We start from the raw sequence: 15,570 nt of genomic DNA on the forward strand, positions 1-15,570 counted from the left end.
TTTGTATTTTGTACCAGGTGTCACAAATTATGTAGCCAACCCTACATATATTCACATAAGTCTCACCAAAGTAGAATAAAGCTCCATGAGAACAGGGCCTTTTTTGTTTTCTGCTATTCCCCAGTGGCGAGAACAGGACCCAAGCATACTAGACTCAGCAAATATTTGCTAATGTAGGTCTATAAAGGCAGCTCACAGTATTGTAATTACCTGGTCTCGTTCTACAACCAGACTGTAAGTTCTCAGAAGTTACAGGCTTTATTTTTCATCCTAATAGCCTTTTTACCCCTAGCCCAAAGTGTGGTATACCATAGGTGGTCAGACATTTGTTCAGATTATAGCAGCAAAAAAGAGACAGCAAGCTGGGGTTGAGACTAGAATGTTGATTGTCCTTCCTGCCTCTTAACCTAGGCGATAACAAACTACAGCTTTAATTGAACCCTTTGTCTGCTCTGGAAAGGGATGCCTCTGGCTTTACGAGAACCGAGTTCCTAAAAAGCAATCTGAGATATGCTAAAACCTGGGGCAAGTGGCTTATATCAGGAATGCCCTACTCTCAGTCTGGCTCTGAAAACCTCCAAAGAGCCCATGATTGCAACAGTATCTGCTTGGTTAAAAGAAAAAAAAAAATGAAGAATGGAATTAGCTGTCAATAATATCAATGTTCACAATTACTAGTTAGCAGTGCCACATTTGATCATTTTCTCGTTTTTGTTGTTTCATCTCTCCTTCCAAGACTAATTTAGGTCATCTCTTTCCGACTTTCAGCCTGTGATGAATTTGTTTCAACCCTCCAAAAAACAAAACAACAAAATTTTTGGAGTCTCCCTCCATTTTTAACAGGCTACTCTAATTATGATAAACTTAGTTTTCATTTCATTACACAACATACAGATCACAGGCTTAATGAAAAACCAAAAATCCTATAAATACACCAGGAAAAATGTTGTATGCATAACTGTAAGTCAACTACTTGTTTACAATCAATGAAGAAAGACAAGAGTCCTTTACAAGAATTAGTCCTGAGGCCTCCCGAGTTTCTGAAGCCAGCCACCCTGTGACCCCGTCCCACCAACCAGTGGTCAGCGGCCTCCCCATAAGGCAGGGCCTGGCAGCTAACCAGACCAGGGGCAAGTCACGCCTACCAGACCACCCATCGTAGTCAGCCCACACAACAGAAAGACCCACGCAGCCCTTACGGAGACACTCCTAGAGCATACAGCTCTGGTGACCAGAGGGGAGCATGCTGCTGGGATACATGGGATGTCTCCTAAAAAAGACCACTCCTCCTAGGTCCAGAAACGTAACCAACCTACCAGATAAGACAGAAATAAAAAAGCAAGTTAGGCAAAATGAGGTGACAGATAAACATGTTCCAAATAAAGAAACAAGATGAAACCCCAGAAGAACTAAATGAAATGGAGAAAGGCAATCTCTAGAAAGAGTTCAAGCTAATGACAGTAAATATGATCAAAGAACTCTATAGAAGAATGGTTGAACACAGTGAGAAGTTAGCAGTTTTTAACAGAGTTAGAAAACATAAAGAACAACCAAACAAGAGATGAAGAGTACAATAACTAAAATAAAAATGTATTAGAAGGCACCAACAGTAGACTAAATGATACAGAAGAATGGATCTTTGAGATGGAAGACAGAGTAGTGGAAATCACTGAAGATGAACAGAAAAAAGGATGGAAAGAAATGAAGACAGTTTAAGAGACTTCTGGGACAACACCAAGCATGCAAACATTCACATTATAGGGGTCCCAGAAGGAAGAGAGAGAGACAGGGACAGAGAACATATTTGAAGATATAATAGCTGATAACTTCCCTAACTTGGGACAGGAAACAGACATCCAAATCCAGGAAGCACAGAGAGCCCCAAACAGGATCAACCCAAAGAGGACCACACCAAGACACACTATAATTAAATCGGCAAAAATTAAAGACAAAGAGAGAATATTAAAAGCACCACGGGTAAAGCAACAAGTTACATAAAAAGGAGTTCCCATAAGGCTATCCTCTAAAGCTGACTTTTCAGCAGAAACTCTGCAGGCCAGAAGGAAGTGGTACAATATATTTAAAATGATGAAACAGAAAAAACTACAACCAAGAATACTCTACCCAGTAAGGCTTTTATTAAGATTTGATGGAGAGATGAGAAGTTTTATAGACAAGCAAAAGCTAAAAGAGTTCAGCACAACCAAACCAGCTTTACAAGAAAGGTTAGAATTCTCTAAGGAAAAGAGAAAAGGCCACAACTAGAAACATGAAGATTATGAAAGGAAAAAGCTCACTGGAAAAGGCAAATATACAGTAACGGTAGTAAATCAACCACGTTCAAAGCTAGTAAGGAGGTTAAAAGATGAAAGTAGTAAAATCATCTATATCCACATTAAGCAGTTAGGGGACACACAAAACAGACAGATGTAAAATACGTCAAAAACAGCGATTGCGAAGGGAGGAGCAAAAATGCAGGGCTGTTAAAATGCGTTTGAAACTAAGAATCAGCAACTTTAAATAATCGTGTGTGTGTGTGTATGTGTGTACCTCATTATAACCACAAACTAAAAATCTATTATAGATATACACACAAAAAAGAGAAAGAAATCCAAACATTAACTATAGTCATCAAATCATAAGTGAAGAGAACAAAGGAAGAGAGGAACAAAAAAGAACTATAGCACAATGAACAAAGTGGCAATAAATACATACATGTCAGTAATTTAAATGTAAACGGATTAAGTGCTCTAATCAAAAGACACAGAGTGGTTGAACAGACACAAAAATAAGACCCATACATGTGCTGCCTACAAGAAACTCACTTCAAATCTAAAGACACACAAAGACTGAACGTGAGGGGAGAGAAAAAGGTATCCCATGCAAATGTGAAAAAAAAAAAGAGTTGTATTACTAATATCAGAGAAAACTGATTTTAAAACAAAGACTATTACAAGAGACAAAGAAGGACATTACATAGTGATTAAGGGATCAATCCAAGAGGAAGATATAACACCTGTAAATACATAAGCACCCAGCATAGGACCACTTATATACAAAAAGAAATATTAACAGACATAAAGGGAGAAACTGACAGTAACATAATAATAGTAGGGGACTTTTAATATCCCACTTATATCAATACACAGATCATCTAGACAGAAAATCAATATGGAAACACTGGCCTTATATGACACATGAGATCTGATGGACTTAATAGATATTTATGGAACATACCATCCAAAAGCAACAGGATATATCTTCTTTTCAAATACATGGACTGTTCTCCAGGACAGATCACACGCTAGGCCATGAAATAAGTCTTGGTAAATTTAAGAGTACTGAAATCATATCAAGCATCTTTTTTGACCACAATGCTATGAGCCTGGAAATCAACTATAAGAAAAAAACTGCAAAGACACAAACAGGTGGAGGCTAAACGATATGCTACTAAACAACCAGTGGGTCACCGAAGAAATCAAAGAAGAAATAAAAAATACCTGGAGACAAAGGAAAATGAAAACACAACAGTCCAAAATCTACGGGATGCAGCAAAAGCAGTTCCAAGAGAGAAGTTTATAGCACTGCAAGACCAGGATCAGACGAGTTTACAGGTGAGTTCTACCAAACATTTAGAGAAGAATTGACATCTATCCTTGTCAAACAATTCCAAAAAACCGCAGAGGAAGGAACACTTCTGAACTCATTCTATGAGGCCAGCAGCACCCTGATAACAAAACCAGACAAAGATATGACCAAAAAAAAAAAATTATAGGCCAGTATCACTGAGGGACATAGATGCAAAAATCCTCAACAAAATATTAGCAAACTGAACCCAGCAATACATTAAAACGATCACACACCATGATCGAGTGGGATTTATCCCAGGGATGCAAGGATTTTTCAGTATCCACAAATCAACCAATGTGATACAGCACGTTAACAAGCTGAAGAATAAAAGCCATACGATCATCTTAGTAGGTGCAGAAAAAGCTTTTGACAAAATTCAACATTCATTCATGATAAAAACTCTCAAAGTGGGAATAGAGGGAACATCGTCAACACGTTAAAGGCTATATATAATAAGCCCCCAGTTAACATTACACTCAAAATACTCAATGGTGAAAAGCTGAAAGCATTTTCTCTAAGATCAAGAACAAGACCATGATGTCCACTCTCATAACTTTTATTCAGCATAGTTTTGGAAGCCCTTGCCAGAGCAATCAGACAGTAAAAAGAAATAAAAGGAATCCAAACTGGAAATGAAGACCATCACTGGTTGCAGATGACATGATACGATACATAGAAAATCTTCAAGATGCCACCAAAAAACTATTAGAACTAAAACTGAATTCAGTAAAGTTGTAGGATACGAAATTAATATACAGACATCTGTTGCTTTTCTAAACACTAAAGACAAACCATCAGAAAGAGAAATTAAGAACACAGTCCCGTTCACTCAGCCTTTTCTCACTAGTATAAACAATTTGGTTGAGATATTGACGTCTCAACATACTTTCATTTTCCTTCACCAAGAAAGAGAACAATAGGTTAAATAAATAAACAAACATTCACTCTGGAAATGGAGAAAACAAGCTTTATTATAAGGACTTGAGATTTTGTGCATGGTAAAGGTATACACACGAATCTTGTTTCTCCTATTTTCAAGACAGAATTAATTTAAGGATTTATTGTAGACTAAAGCATCCAAAATACTGTGGTACGTATGTAGCTACGAACGTACAAACACTTTGATGCACAGCGTTCATTCTTTTCTTTAAATAGGCAGTCAGCATTTTGATTCATAAAGGAACAAATGATGAGAATGTATCAGTATCAATGTCAGAGAGCGCAAGACTTAGTGTTGTACACACAGAACGTATGAAATAGACCTCTTAAGATGGAATGTATAAAATTTAAAAAGAAAAAAAAAGAAGCAAAACCCCCTCATATTCATACATAGGACTGAAAGGCTGTAGAATTGAGAATGATACAAAGAATTCTAAGAATACACTCTGTTGATGACAGAACATTCCCATGTCATAAAGCAAAGACATTGAGCTTAAGGCTGTGTTGCTTTCAAAAGTTAATGGAAGTGCTGTACATTCATTGGAACAACATAGCCAATTTATTAATCTATTTCAGAATATTAATAGCTCTCATACATTCTCCACAAACAGACCACAATCACTGCCACACAATTCATCTTCAGAAAGTTAGATTAACATCATGATTTGTAGCTTACTGCCATTTAAAACAAAACAAAAAATTATTTATTTATACCAAACAAATCTTTAATGGGCACTTAGTTTCCTTTATGGCAATGCTAGATTCCTAGTTATCAAAAATATTAAAATAATTGTAAAGTTTAAAACCCTGCAACATTTACAGAATGCAACAGTATTACGACTTTTGATTTTAAGCAAAATTAGATGATGTTTGCAGCAAGTAGCTTCCGTTTTATCCTACCTGGAAATGTATTTTTAAATTATTAAACTAAAAATATTCCTCCTTTTTCAGAAGCTGGTGAGTAGGGAGGATACTATAGAGTTCAAATGTACATAAAGACTTTTCCCATCTGAAGTAATCTGTGGATTACCTGATGTTTATTTGCTATTTCCTCCCATTAACTCGATAGGCATTACCAAAGCATTTGCGTGAATCCTCCAGTATTAAGGAGCCATAGACACTTGCTGCTGCACTACTATTCCATCTAACTCCGTTAGGACATACCCTGTATCTCCAGTAGTAGAAGCAAGTGTCTTCTATTTGCATGGACCTGTTAGCGTTGATTTGCCTCAAATCTAGTCAAAGAGTAAACTGAAATAAGAAAACTTGGGGACTTTAGTTGCTGGGGACTAAAGTTTTGATTAAGATACTAAGAACCATGTTTTTCAATGGCTAACAGTCATAAAGGTTTTATTCATGTGTTTCTAGACGGTCAAGCGACTCTCCACCCAACTCCCCGTGTCCAGCAGGGGAGGCTGTATCGGAGATGCAGTTACTAGCATCCGTAGCTAGTAACTGGGGGAGGGAATGCGTTGTCACTGACCTTTACATTCTAACTGGCAATATTTTGCCGTATAGTGCCCAGGGGAAATTCGAATGGGTAATTTTCAGTGCTACTTATCATGAATGTATGACAGGTTCTGTACACTTGACAAAGAGAAATCAAATAATAATGGTAGCCCAGAAAAAAAGTCACTTATTTTAATAGCCTTCTCAGTTTACCAGAAACCATTTTCCATAGAATGTGACACAATTTCATTTAAATCTTGTCTATTCGTACCTTATCAGCAGCACTTTTCCCCTAAAATATGTTTACCAAGAAATACAGTAAATGCACATATATATCCAAATTTGAAATGTTATCTATACTTTAACATATATGATTACATGTATTTTGGGGAAAAATATAGTGTTTCCTGGAGTGCTCATAGCATGTTTTAGAAACAGAGAGTGGAACAGGTCTGAATCAAAGTATTTCTTCTTTCATTCCAGTTTCATTCCAATATTGCCATGTAAAAAATTAGTTTTATATTCAATCTACTATTAAGATATCCAGTCTGATACGGTATGATGGCTGGTAAATTTCAGAATTCACAAGTATAACTTAAATGTGCAAAACACCCCTTTGAAGTAAACTAATCTTAAGATCAATGGCCTGTGACAGAATCTAAATAGGAAGCTGTTTTCGCTTGGGAAAATAAACTAAAATTAATTTAACCAATTTGAAAAGTTTCCTTTTAAACTTTCCAGGAGCTATCAAGAGTTTAGCTTATTAGCTTTTATGCAGAACGCTAGTAAACGGTAAAATGCAACTCCCTCCCTAGAGTGAAAACTCCAAAGGGGCAGGGATTTCTGTCTGTTTTATCCATCACTTTATCCTCAGTGCCTAGAACAGTGCCTGGCATACCGTAGGCACTCATTAAATATGAATGTTTAAATTCAAAGACTTATTTAGCACTGGCATTAGGAAACAGTGTCTTAGTTTAACTTTCTAAAAATGTTATTGAATTTTATAATTTTATCACAGACAGTCTCAAGTATTTTGAAAACTCTACCTAACTAAAAAATACGAAACCTAAACATAAATCTTCCTGAAAAAAATTTTTTTTCAGAGGCTGATTTGGGCATAAGAAATTTGATAGATAATTGGAAGTAGCTAGATTTCCACTTTAAATTTTTTAAAGTCCTATATAAGAGAATGGCTGAATTATAAATTAATAAGAAATAAACATCACATTCATGGAGTTATACGTATGGGAAGTGTTTCCTTGTAGTATAGTTCTAAGGTGCTTTCAGTGAAAAAGGTCCCAAAGTCATTATCAAAAATGCCAAACCTGACATCCTATTTGGTAGAACCGAGTAGAAAATTAAACAGTGGAAACAGACCACTCCTATTTTACAGTATCAGTGACGGATTAACGACTGACTAAATTATTCTCAACATTTTGCAAAATGCACTTATACTTAGTTTAAATGAAATGTAACTCCAGTTCAACTTTCTTCTTTCCACCTGTTTTTGTTATTTTGTTTTGTTTTGTTTTTTTGTTTTGTTTTTGAAAGCACAGAAGGCCGTTTTTCTGACGGAAAGTCAGCCGATACCAGCATTCCTGGAAAATGGCAAAAATTACAGCTGCTTTAGGGCTTGCTCTACTGGGACGGCTTTAAACTGCGCTGCAAAGAATGTGTGTTGCGGAAAGGCTGGCCGATGCTTCTGTCTTTCAGAGTGCTGCCTATTTCAGTAACCAAAGATTCAGCTATATATATATATATATATATATGATACATTCTACCTTACCCTAATCATGTATACATAGTCCTTTAATGCCTCTACTAGTCATTAGACAACGATAAATAACCATAACATGCCCTTACCTGTAATGCTTTCAAGATAACACAACTTTGGTAACACTTGCTTTCTAAGGGGAAAACCATTAATCAATCACATGCCTTTGGTTGACACCATCAGTCCTCCAAAGGGCTGCTTATGGCTCTCTGTCCTAGGATACTGGTGTCCTACTACATGTGCTGACATTTTGCAGGAGGTAAAGCTTTCGCATCCATGAAGTGGAAGAGGATAGACAGGTACGTGTGAGAACGTGGCACATAAAATGTGACTAACTTTTTCTTGCTTCCAGTCCAGTGCATTAACCTGGAGTTAACAGGGCTGTTGGTTTACCAAAAGGTAGCATTACTATTGTAATATGCTTTTCAAAGTATTAGGAATTTCAGGTTTCCCTGAAAATATACTTTGTATTTTGTGTGTGTGTGTGTGTGTGTGAGAGATACAAGGTGAGCAGGAGAGAGGTGAAAAGAACACACGAAAAAGGGCTCTGTTCTAACCCAGAAAGGAGGGGAAATTTGCATTGATTTTTAAGGGCTAAACTCAAGAGGCTTGCTCATCCCAGCTGAGAGGATTTTGCAAGACAGTTTTCTTCTTTCCTAAAGTAATTTACATGTAGTTGTTGATAACCAAAAAAAAATGTCACAAGGGTAATACCCACTGTCAAAGTGAGGTTTGAAGATCCCCTGGGTCTTGTGACCAAGGTTAAATAAAGTATGTAACTACAACAGATTTTCTTTCTGTTTTGTTTTTGGAAGCTCTGTGCAAAAGCTACCACTCACAGGATGAACAAATACCTTTAAATATTCTAGTTGTTTTTTAATGCTTGTTTGATTTGCAAAATTAGTTTCACTACATAAATCCCTGTCCCATAAGCCAAGTTCACAGGTGTAAAACCCTGCAGTTTCTGTAGATTCAGTAGAAGAGATTTCTTTTGTTTAAACCCTAAATGTGGATTACAGAAATCACATATGCAGTTTTTAAGGAAATGGTTACATTCAGAAATAACCTTGGAAAGTTCACCAATGATTCCTTCTAGCACGAAAAGTCTCGTATAATTCTGGTCCTGCGTTGAGATATCCATTCCAGTTTATACTGTAAGATCTTTCGAAGTAGGTGTCCAGCTGCCCGCTGTTACTGTAAGTACCGATAGACCTTGAAACAGTGGTTTCCAGAGTCTGCAACCACCACGTGGCCGTCTGAAGTGAGGGCCAGGCCCTGGGGGCCGTAGAGGGGGTCAGCAGATGTGTTGATGTAGGACAGAAATGATCCACTTCCATCGAAAACCTGTAAATACAGAGTCAGAGTGTGATGGGGAAAGTAATACAATGATTTTTGTATGTTGACCTTGTCCCCTGTGACCTTGCTGAACTCACTTATTCATTCTAGCTACTGTTTCATAGGTTTCTTGAGTTTTTTTACGTAAATAATCATGTTATCTAATAGGGAGAGTTTACTTCTGTCTAATTTGTAAGCTTGCTATTTCCTTTTCTTTCCCTATTGTGTTGGTTGAAACTTCCAGCACTATGTTGAATAAGAATGGTGAGAGCAGACATCCTTGCCTTATTCTGATCTTAGAGGAAAAGACTTCAGTCTTTCACCATTAAGTATGGTGTTAGCAGTAGGTTTTCATAAGCGTTCTTTATCAAATTGAGAAAGTTCCCAGTTTTCTGAGACTTTCTGTTCCTGAATAGGTATTGAATCTTATTCAATGCTTTTTCTGCATCAACTGATACGATCATATGACTTCTATTCTTTGGCCTTTTAATATGATGGGTTACGCTGATTTCTGAATATGGAATCAGGCTTGCATTCTTGGAATAAACCCCACTTGGCCAAGGAAAGATTTTCACATATTGCTGAATTCTGTTTACTAATATTTTGTTAAGTGTTTTTGCATCTATATTCGTGAGGAACATGGTCTGCAGTTTTCCTTTTTTTGTATTGTCTTAGGCTGGTTTTGGTATCATAGCATCAAAAGCTGAGTTGGAAAGTGAATTGTATCTTCTGTTGGTTGGAAGAAACTGAACTGGTGCTAATTCTTTTTTAAACATTTGGTAGCATTCTCTAGGGAAACCAGCTGAGTCTGGAGATTTCTTTTCGGGGAGCTTTTCAGTTATTAAACTAAATTTCCTTAATAGCCCTAGGGCTATCCAAATTATTTACTTTATATTGGGCGAGGTGAGGGGTTTGAACTTTTTGAGAAATTAGTCCATTTCATCGAAGTGGTAAAATGGCTGCATGCAGAGTTGTTCACAGAATTCCTTATTATCCTGTTGATTCCTGTCATGACACTAGTATTTTGTGTCTGTCTTTTTTTCTGTCAGTCTTGCTAGGTTTGTCAGTTTAATTGATCTTTTCAAAGAACCAGCTTTCTATTTCATTGATTTCCTCTATTTTTCTTTCTTGAGTTTAACTGATTTCTTTTTTGTGTGTATATATATATATAAAATTGAAGTATAGTCAGTTTACAATGTTGTGTCAATTTCTGATGTACAGCACAGTGCTTCAGTCATATGTGAACATACATATATTTGTTTTCATATTCTTTTTCACCATAAGTTACTACAAGATATTGAATATAGTTCCATGTGCCATACAGTGTATTGTTGTTTATCTATTTTATATATATTAGTATCTGCAAATCTCGGACTCCCAATTTATCCCTTCCCAACCTCTTCCCCCTCTGGTGACCATAAGTTTGTTTTCTATGTCTGTGAGTCTGTTTCTGTTTTGTAAATAAGTATGTTAGCCTTTTTCTTTAGATTCCACATATAAGTGCTATCATATGGTATTTTTCTTTCTCTTTCTGGCTTATTTCACTTCGAATGACGATCTCCAGGTCCATCCGTGCTGCTCCAAATGGCATTATTTTATTCTTTTTTACGGCTGAGTAGTATGAGTTGAACTGATATCTGATATATCGTCTCTATTTCCTGCCTTCAGCTTGCTTTCAGTTTGTTTTGCTCTTCTTCTAGTTTCTTGAGGTGGGAGCTTGGGTTCTTGATTTGAGACTTGTCCTCTTTTCTGTAAATATTCAGTGCTATTAATTTCCTTCACGGATAGAATGGTGGTTACCAAGGAGTGAGGATGGGGGAGAAATTGGTCAAAGAGTACAAACTTGCAGTTGGAAGATGAATCAGTTCTGGGGATCTAATGCACTAGGTGGTTCTTATAGTTATAACACTATTCTATGTACTTGAAAGTTGCTAAAAGAGTAGATTTAAATGTTCTCCACACACACACACACACACACACACACACACACACAAAAGGTAATTATGTGTCGTGATGGAAGGTTTAGCTAAAACTACAGTGGTAATCATTTTGCAGTATGCAAGTGTTTCAAATCAACATGCTGTATACCTTAAACTTACACAATGCATGTCAATTATATCTCAATAAAGATAGGGAAAAAAAATTTCCTCTGGGCAATGTTTTATCTGCATTTCTCGAACTTTGCTAAACAATTTTGCATTTTCATTCAGTCCAATGTATTTTTAAATTTTTCTTGAGACTTCCTCTTTGACTCATGAGTTATTTAGCAGAATAATATTTTTAAATGCATGAAACAAAATACATGGGATTATAAAGGAAAAGCATCATAATAAAAGATGGTTATCAAATTGTGATGGAATTGTGACATAGTAATATGTATGCTTTTCAAATTAACAAAGTAAATAACAAGAAACAATGATGGGTCTCATAATGACTGACCTTAAAGTCATGAATATAAATGATAATTTGAGATATCTGCAACTGTAATATGAAAATTTCTGTAATTTCTCTTGGTGACAAAGTTACAGGTCTTACTAAAGCTGTGATTGTTGCCTATATTCATAATTAAAGCAAATTATAATTTTCAGTTAGAAGTTAGTAAAAATAAGGGGGAGGGTACAGCTCAAGTGGTAGAGCACATGCTTAACATGCATGAGGTCCTGGGTTCAATCCCCAGTACCACCTCTGAAAATAAGTAAGCCTAGTTACCTCCCCTCCCCCCACCTGCCAAAATAAAATAATAAAATAATAAATAAAATATTTTTCAAAAAAAGAGTTAGTAAAAATAATAATGTGATATTTTTGTACAGTGGACTTCTTGAATTCTCGCCACAAACCTTTTTCGGGTCTGTGGGATACATGCTAAGAGTCCCTGAGTTAGAAGGTTTCAGTTTGGGAACGTGTTGACTTTTTTCTACTCCGCTTTCCTGAGTCTGGTACTTCCGGTGAGATTTACAGCCTTATTACCTAACCAATGAAGGAATGGGAAACGTTCCAGTTAAGGGGATAGCCAGTTCTTTACTTTTAACAAATACCAATCACTCTAAACAAACAAATCAGCGTTTTCATCTACCTGGATCCTACTGTTTCCCCAGTCGGCTACGATGATGTTTCCGTTTGAATCCACCGCTACGCCCGTTGGAGCATTAAATTGCCCATTTCCTTCTCCATTTGAGCCAAACTTCAATATGAATTCTCCTTCCTGATTAAACACCTGGATGAAATATGTTAAAGTGATTTTATTTTAAATTTAAAGAGTTGAGCAAACATTACAGCTTTTAAAAATATCTGAGCAGGTTTCTTAAGACATTCTAAAGAAAAGGGGGCAAAACCGACACACTGGACTCTCCATCACTTGTGGTTCCCCAATTTACTGTCTAAATCTGATTTAGCATTTGTTAAACCATTTCTTTTTTCTAGCTGATACTTGATTACTAAATACTATGTCAAAAATACTTTCATTATAAATTATAAAATATATACAGATGTAAAGTAGTATGAGTAAGCACAGAGCTGTAATAAAAACATTATTCTTTCTGCCTTTAACTATATAGCTAATTTCAAGAACAGACATTGTATTTCTAACAGGCTGGATGATCACTCAAAGTTGAATCAGAGAGTAGGAGCTTTTTGTCAGGTCAGAGGCTCAAGATTTATTACCATTTTACTAAGTCATTATAACAAGAAAGGGTAGACTGAACTTATAACAAGGAAAATCCATCGTGTGTGTGTGTGTGTGTGAGATGGCAGCAGGTAAAGAATAAGGACAGGGCTTTTAAAAATACTTTTTTCAGGATCTATTTTAGTTAGAGAGTTTATACGCCCCGAAAGCTTTGATGCACAGAGCCCACTGAGAAAAGGGAGGCGGATAGTAGGGAGGGGCTAAACAGAACTTTTAGGAACTCTCAAATTCCCTTAACATCTGGTATGGTCAAGAAGCGGGTTGTTGTGATTAATTCAATATTCGTATTCATAGAGTATCAACTGCAGATGACTACCTTTGAGAGAATTAAAATTTCAATATGTGTTTAATGCTAAAACTATAGTAAGCATAATTTTATCTTGATGATTCAGGTGATCCTTAACGGTATTGAAATGCCTTCAGGATATTATTCTAAGCTTCCATTATCATGTTGCCGACATGTGTAGAAATACTCAGCAACAAATCAAAGAGTGTTACATAGAAGGCACCATGAGAGTAAGTAAGGGTTCCTGACACGTGGACCTGAGTGTTCACTTTACCTGAGCACAGATTTTAACCTTTAAAATCATCTTCGGGGCCTTTTAGAGATTCTCCTATGACCATCTCTGTAATCAAGAATGATTAAAATAATGCTATTTCTTTTAGTTATGTATTTTAGGAAAGTGAGACACTTCCATTTCTAAAGCCTAAACTGTCTTAAAGATAAAAAAAAAAAAAAAAGAGTCAGGACCACTCCCTGAGTTAACTACACTTGCCAAGCAAGCAAGCTACCTCTTTGGTTCTTTAGACAGGACAGAGACAGGAATCACCTTTTACTAAGGTGTCATGTCTTTAAAATCTTCCCTGACTCTTCTTAACTCCTTTCACACAAAACATTCTAGTTTTAAAGACCAAAAGGAGTGCTTGCACACTGATGAGGTCATAATCGATTCTTTTCTTTTTTGTTTTGTTTTGTTTTGGTAGGGGGAGATACTGGGGACTGAGCCCAGGACCTTGTGTAAGCTAAGCATGCGCTCTACCACTGAGCTGTACCCTCCCCCCATAAATGATTATTTTCTGATCTTTCCCCTAGTAAGCTGTACAAATAATCTTCTTGTTTGTGTTTATCTCTCTGAGTCAGTATGTTTTCCTTGGCATAAGTCAAATGATGTATGTGCTCTGGCTCCACTTTGAATTAACGGAGAATGCCAGATTTAGTCTTAATTGTTTTGCGATGAAAAGAGAGCATATACTGAAGGTAGCTAAAGGACTAACAAGAACACTTGTGAGCCCTGACCTCTGGGTCCGGTTCTTACATTTGCCAACAGAGCAGTGACCTGAATCCAGAACTGTTAACTGCCCTGAGTTCCATAGGAAACAAAAGCTCATCAAAGCTACATGGCAACAGCTATCAAACAGAAGAGAGAAACAAATGACCAGTTTTCTGAAATCTGAAGAGACTGAGCTTAAATAAACTATTTCTATGGTACTGAAAACCTGAAGTGTTTCCATAATCAGTCATTATACATTTCTCCTATTTTCTATTTTTCCCATCTCAAATGTCATTTAATTGCTTATAAATTATCCAGAAGAAAACACATTAAGAGGTAGACGCAGGAGCTGAAATTGTTCTTAGAGCTTTGCTTTTGATAACAAATTTTTTACAAGTTTTGATAACTTTGATGACAGTCCTTTTCTGATTTCAAAATTCTGCTCACCTCAAATACCACCTCCACTTGGAAGTCCCCCCGACTATCTGTCTTCTGGCTACTTCGAGGACTTTATATGTGCCTGTTTTTAAGAAATCATTTATTGCTGTCTGCCTTGCATTTCGGTTACCTACATATGTTTTATTTTCTCCTACAGTGTCAGGCAGGGCTGGTAAACAGGAATCACCCTGAATACCAGGGCCAGAGGATTCCTAGAGGTGCCTGGAGCCCTGGGGCGGGAAAGGCTCTGAGGCCACAGTAGGCTTAATAGTAAAGAGCAACTTGATTAATGTCACTTTCTGGTGGCAATGGGCAGCACCTATGCCAGGCTGTGCTGGCCTCTGCACTGTTAAGATCTAAATGGGTTTTCTTCCTGTTGGATGCACTACAGGTCAATGAAGGATTCCTCTACAGCGTGAGTGAAGGGTGGGAAGTGTGAATACAGCCTGTGTTATCCTTTGATAGTGACGCTCGTCACAGAGGAGTATTACAGCGTCCTGGGAGGACAGTCACAAGCCCCGTCCCTGCTGCGTCTTCGCTCTCTGTTCCCCTCCTCCTCCAAACACTTTCCCTCTGTCCTCTTCCTTTTACCAAGACACCCCCAGTAGAGAGAGAGAATGCAGCTCATGGGCATGGAGGGAGGTGGGGGCACTGGGGATGGAACCTGACCACTATGGTAGCAGCTCTGGACCACATGGCAGGAAGCAGCTGTAGAGGTGAGCAACGGTGAGCATCCTTTCCCCTCATCCTGCCTCATCACTATGGCCCACTGGGCTCTCCTCTTTGCAAGGGACTTGGTACCCATCACAAGAGCTCAAGGCCTTTCCATTTATTTACTCAGGTTAAAGACACCTTCTTCCAGGAAGAGCTGGGGAAATAAAGCAGTGATGAGCGAGGACGTTTGTGTATTAAAATCCTATCCCTATCAAACTATTCCAGTTATCAACACTGGCAAATCGTTTTTAAGTTGGTGGCTCCATGGTTGTCTCCAAATGCAAACTCTTGGTCATTGGCACACCACCCATGCTGTTTTCTTATCCTCCTTCACATGT

At 37.3% G+C, this 15,570-nt stretch overlaps 1 protein-coding gene across 9 annotated transcripts in view; it reads right to left on the bottom strand.

Annotated features, from left to right (window-relative positions):
• Positions 1–4,583: 4,583 nt before the first annotated feature.
• TRIM2 (tripartite motif containing 2) overlaps positions 4,584–15,570 on the bottom strand; it is a 158,937-nt gene continuing 147,950 nt past the window's right edge. For all 9 annotated transcript variants that reach the window (XM_072975446.1, XM_031669987.2, XM_006213168.4 and 6 more), the window contains 2 exons: positions 12,201–12,341; positions 4,584–9,136 (listed from right to left, as the gene is read on the bottom strand). In XM_072975446.1, coding sequence (XP_072831547.1) covers positions 8,984–9,136; positions 12,201–12,341 — 294 coding nt within the window. In that variant the 3' untranslated portion in view covers positions 4,584–8,983. The remainder of the gene's footprint in view (positions 9,137–12,200; positions 12,342–15,570) is intronic.

Source organism: Vicugna pacos, chromosome 2 (genome assembly GCF_048564905.1).
Source record: "Vicugna pacos chromosome 2, VicPac4, whole genome shotgun sequence".
Classification (NCBI taxonomy): Eukaryota; Metazoa; Chordata; class Mammalia; order Artiodactyla; family Camelidae; genus Vicugna; species Vicugna pacos.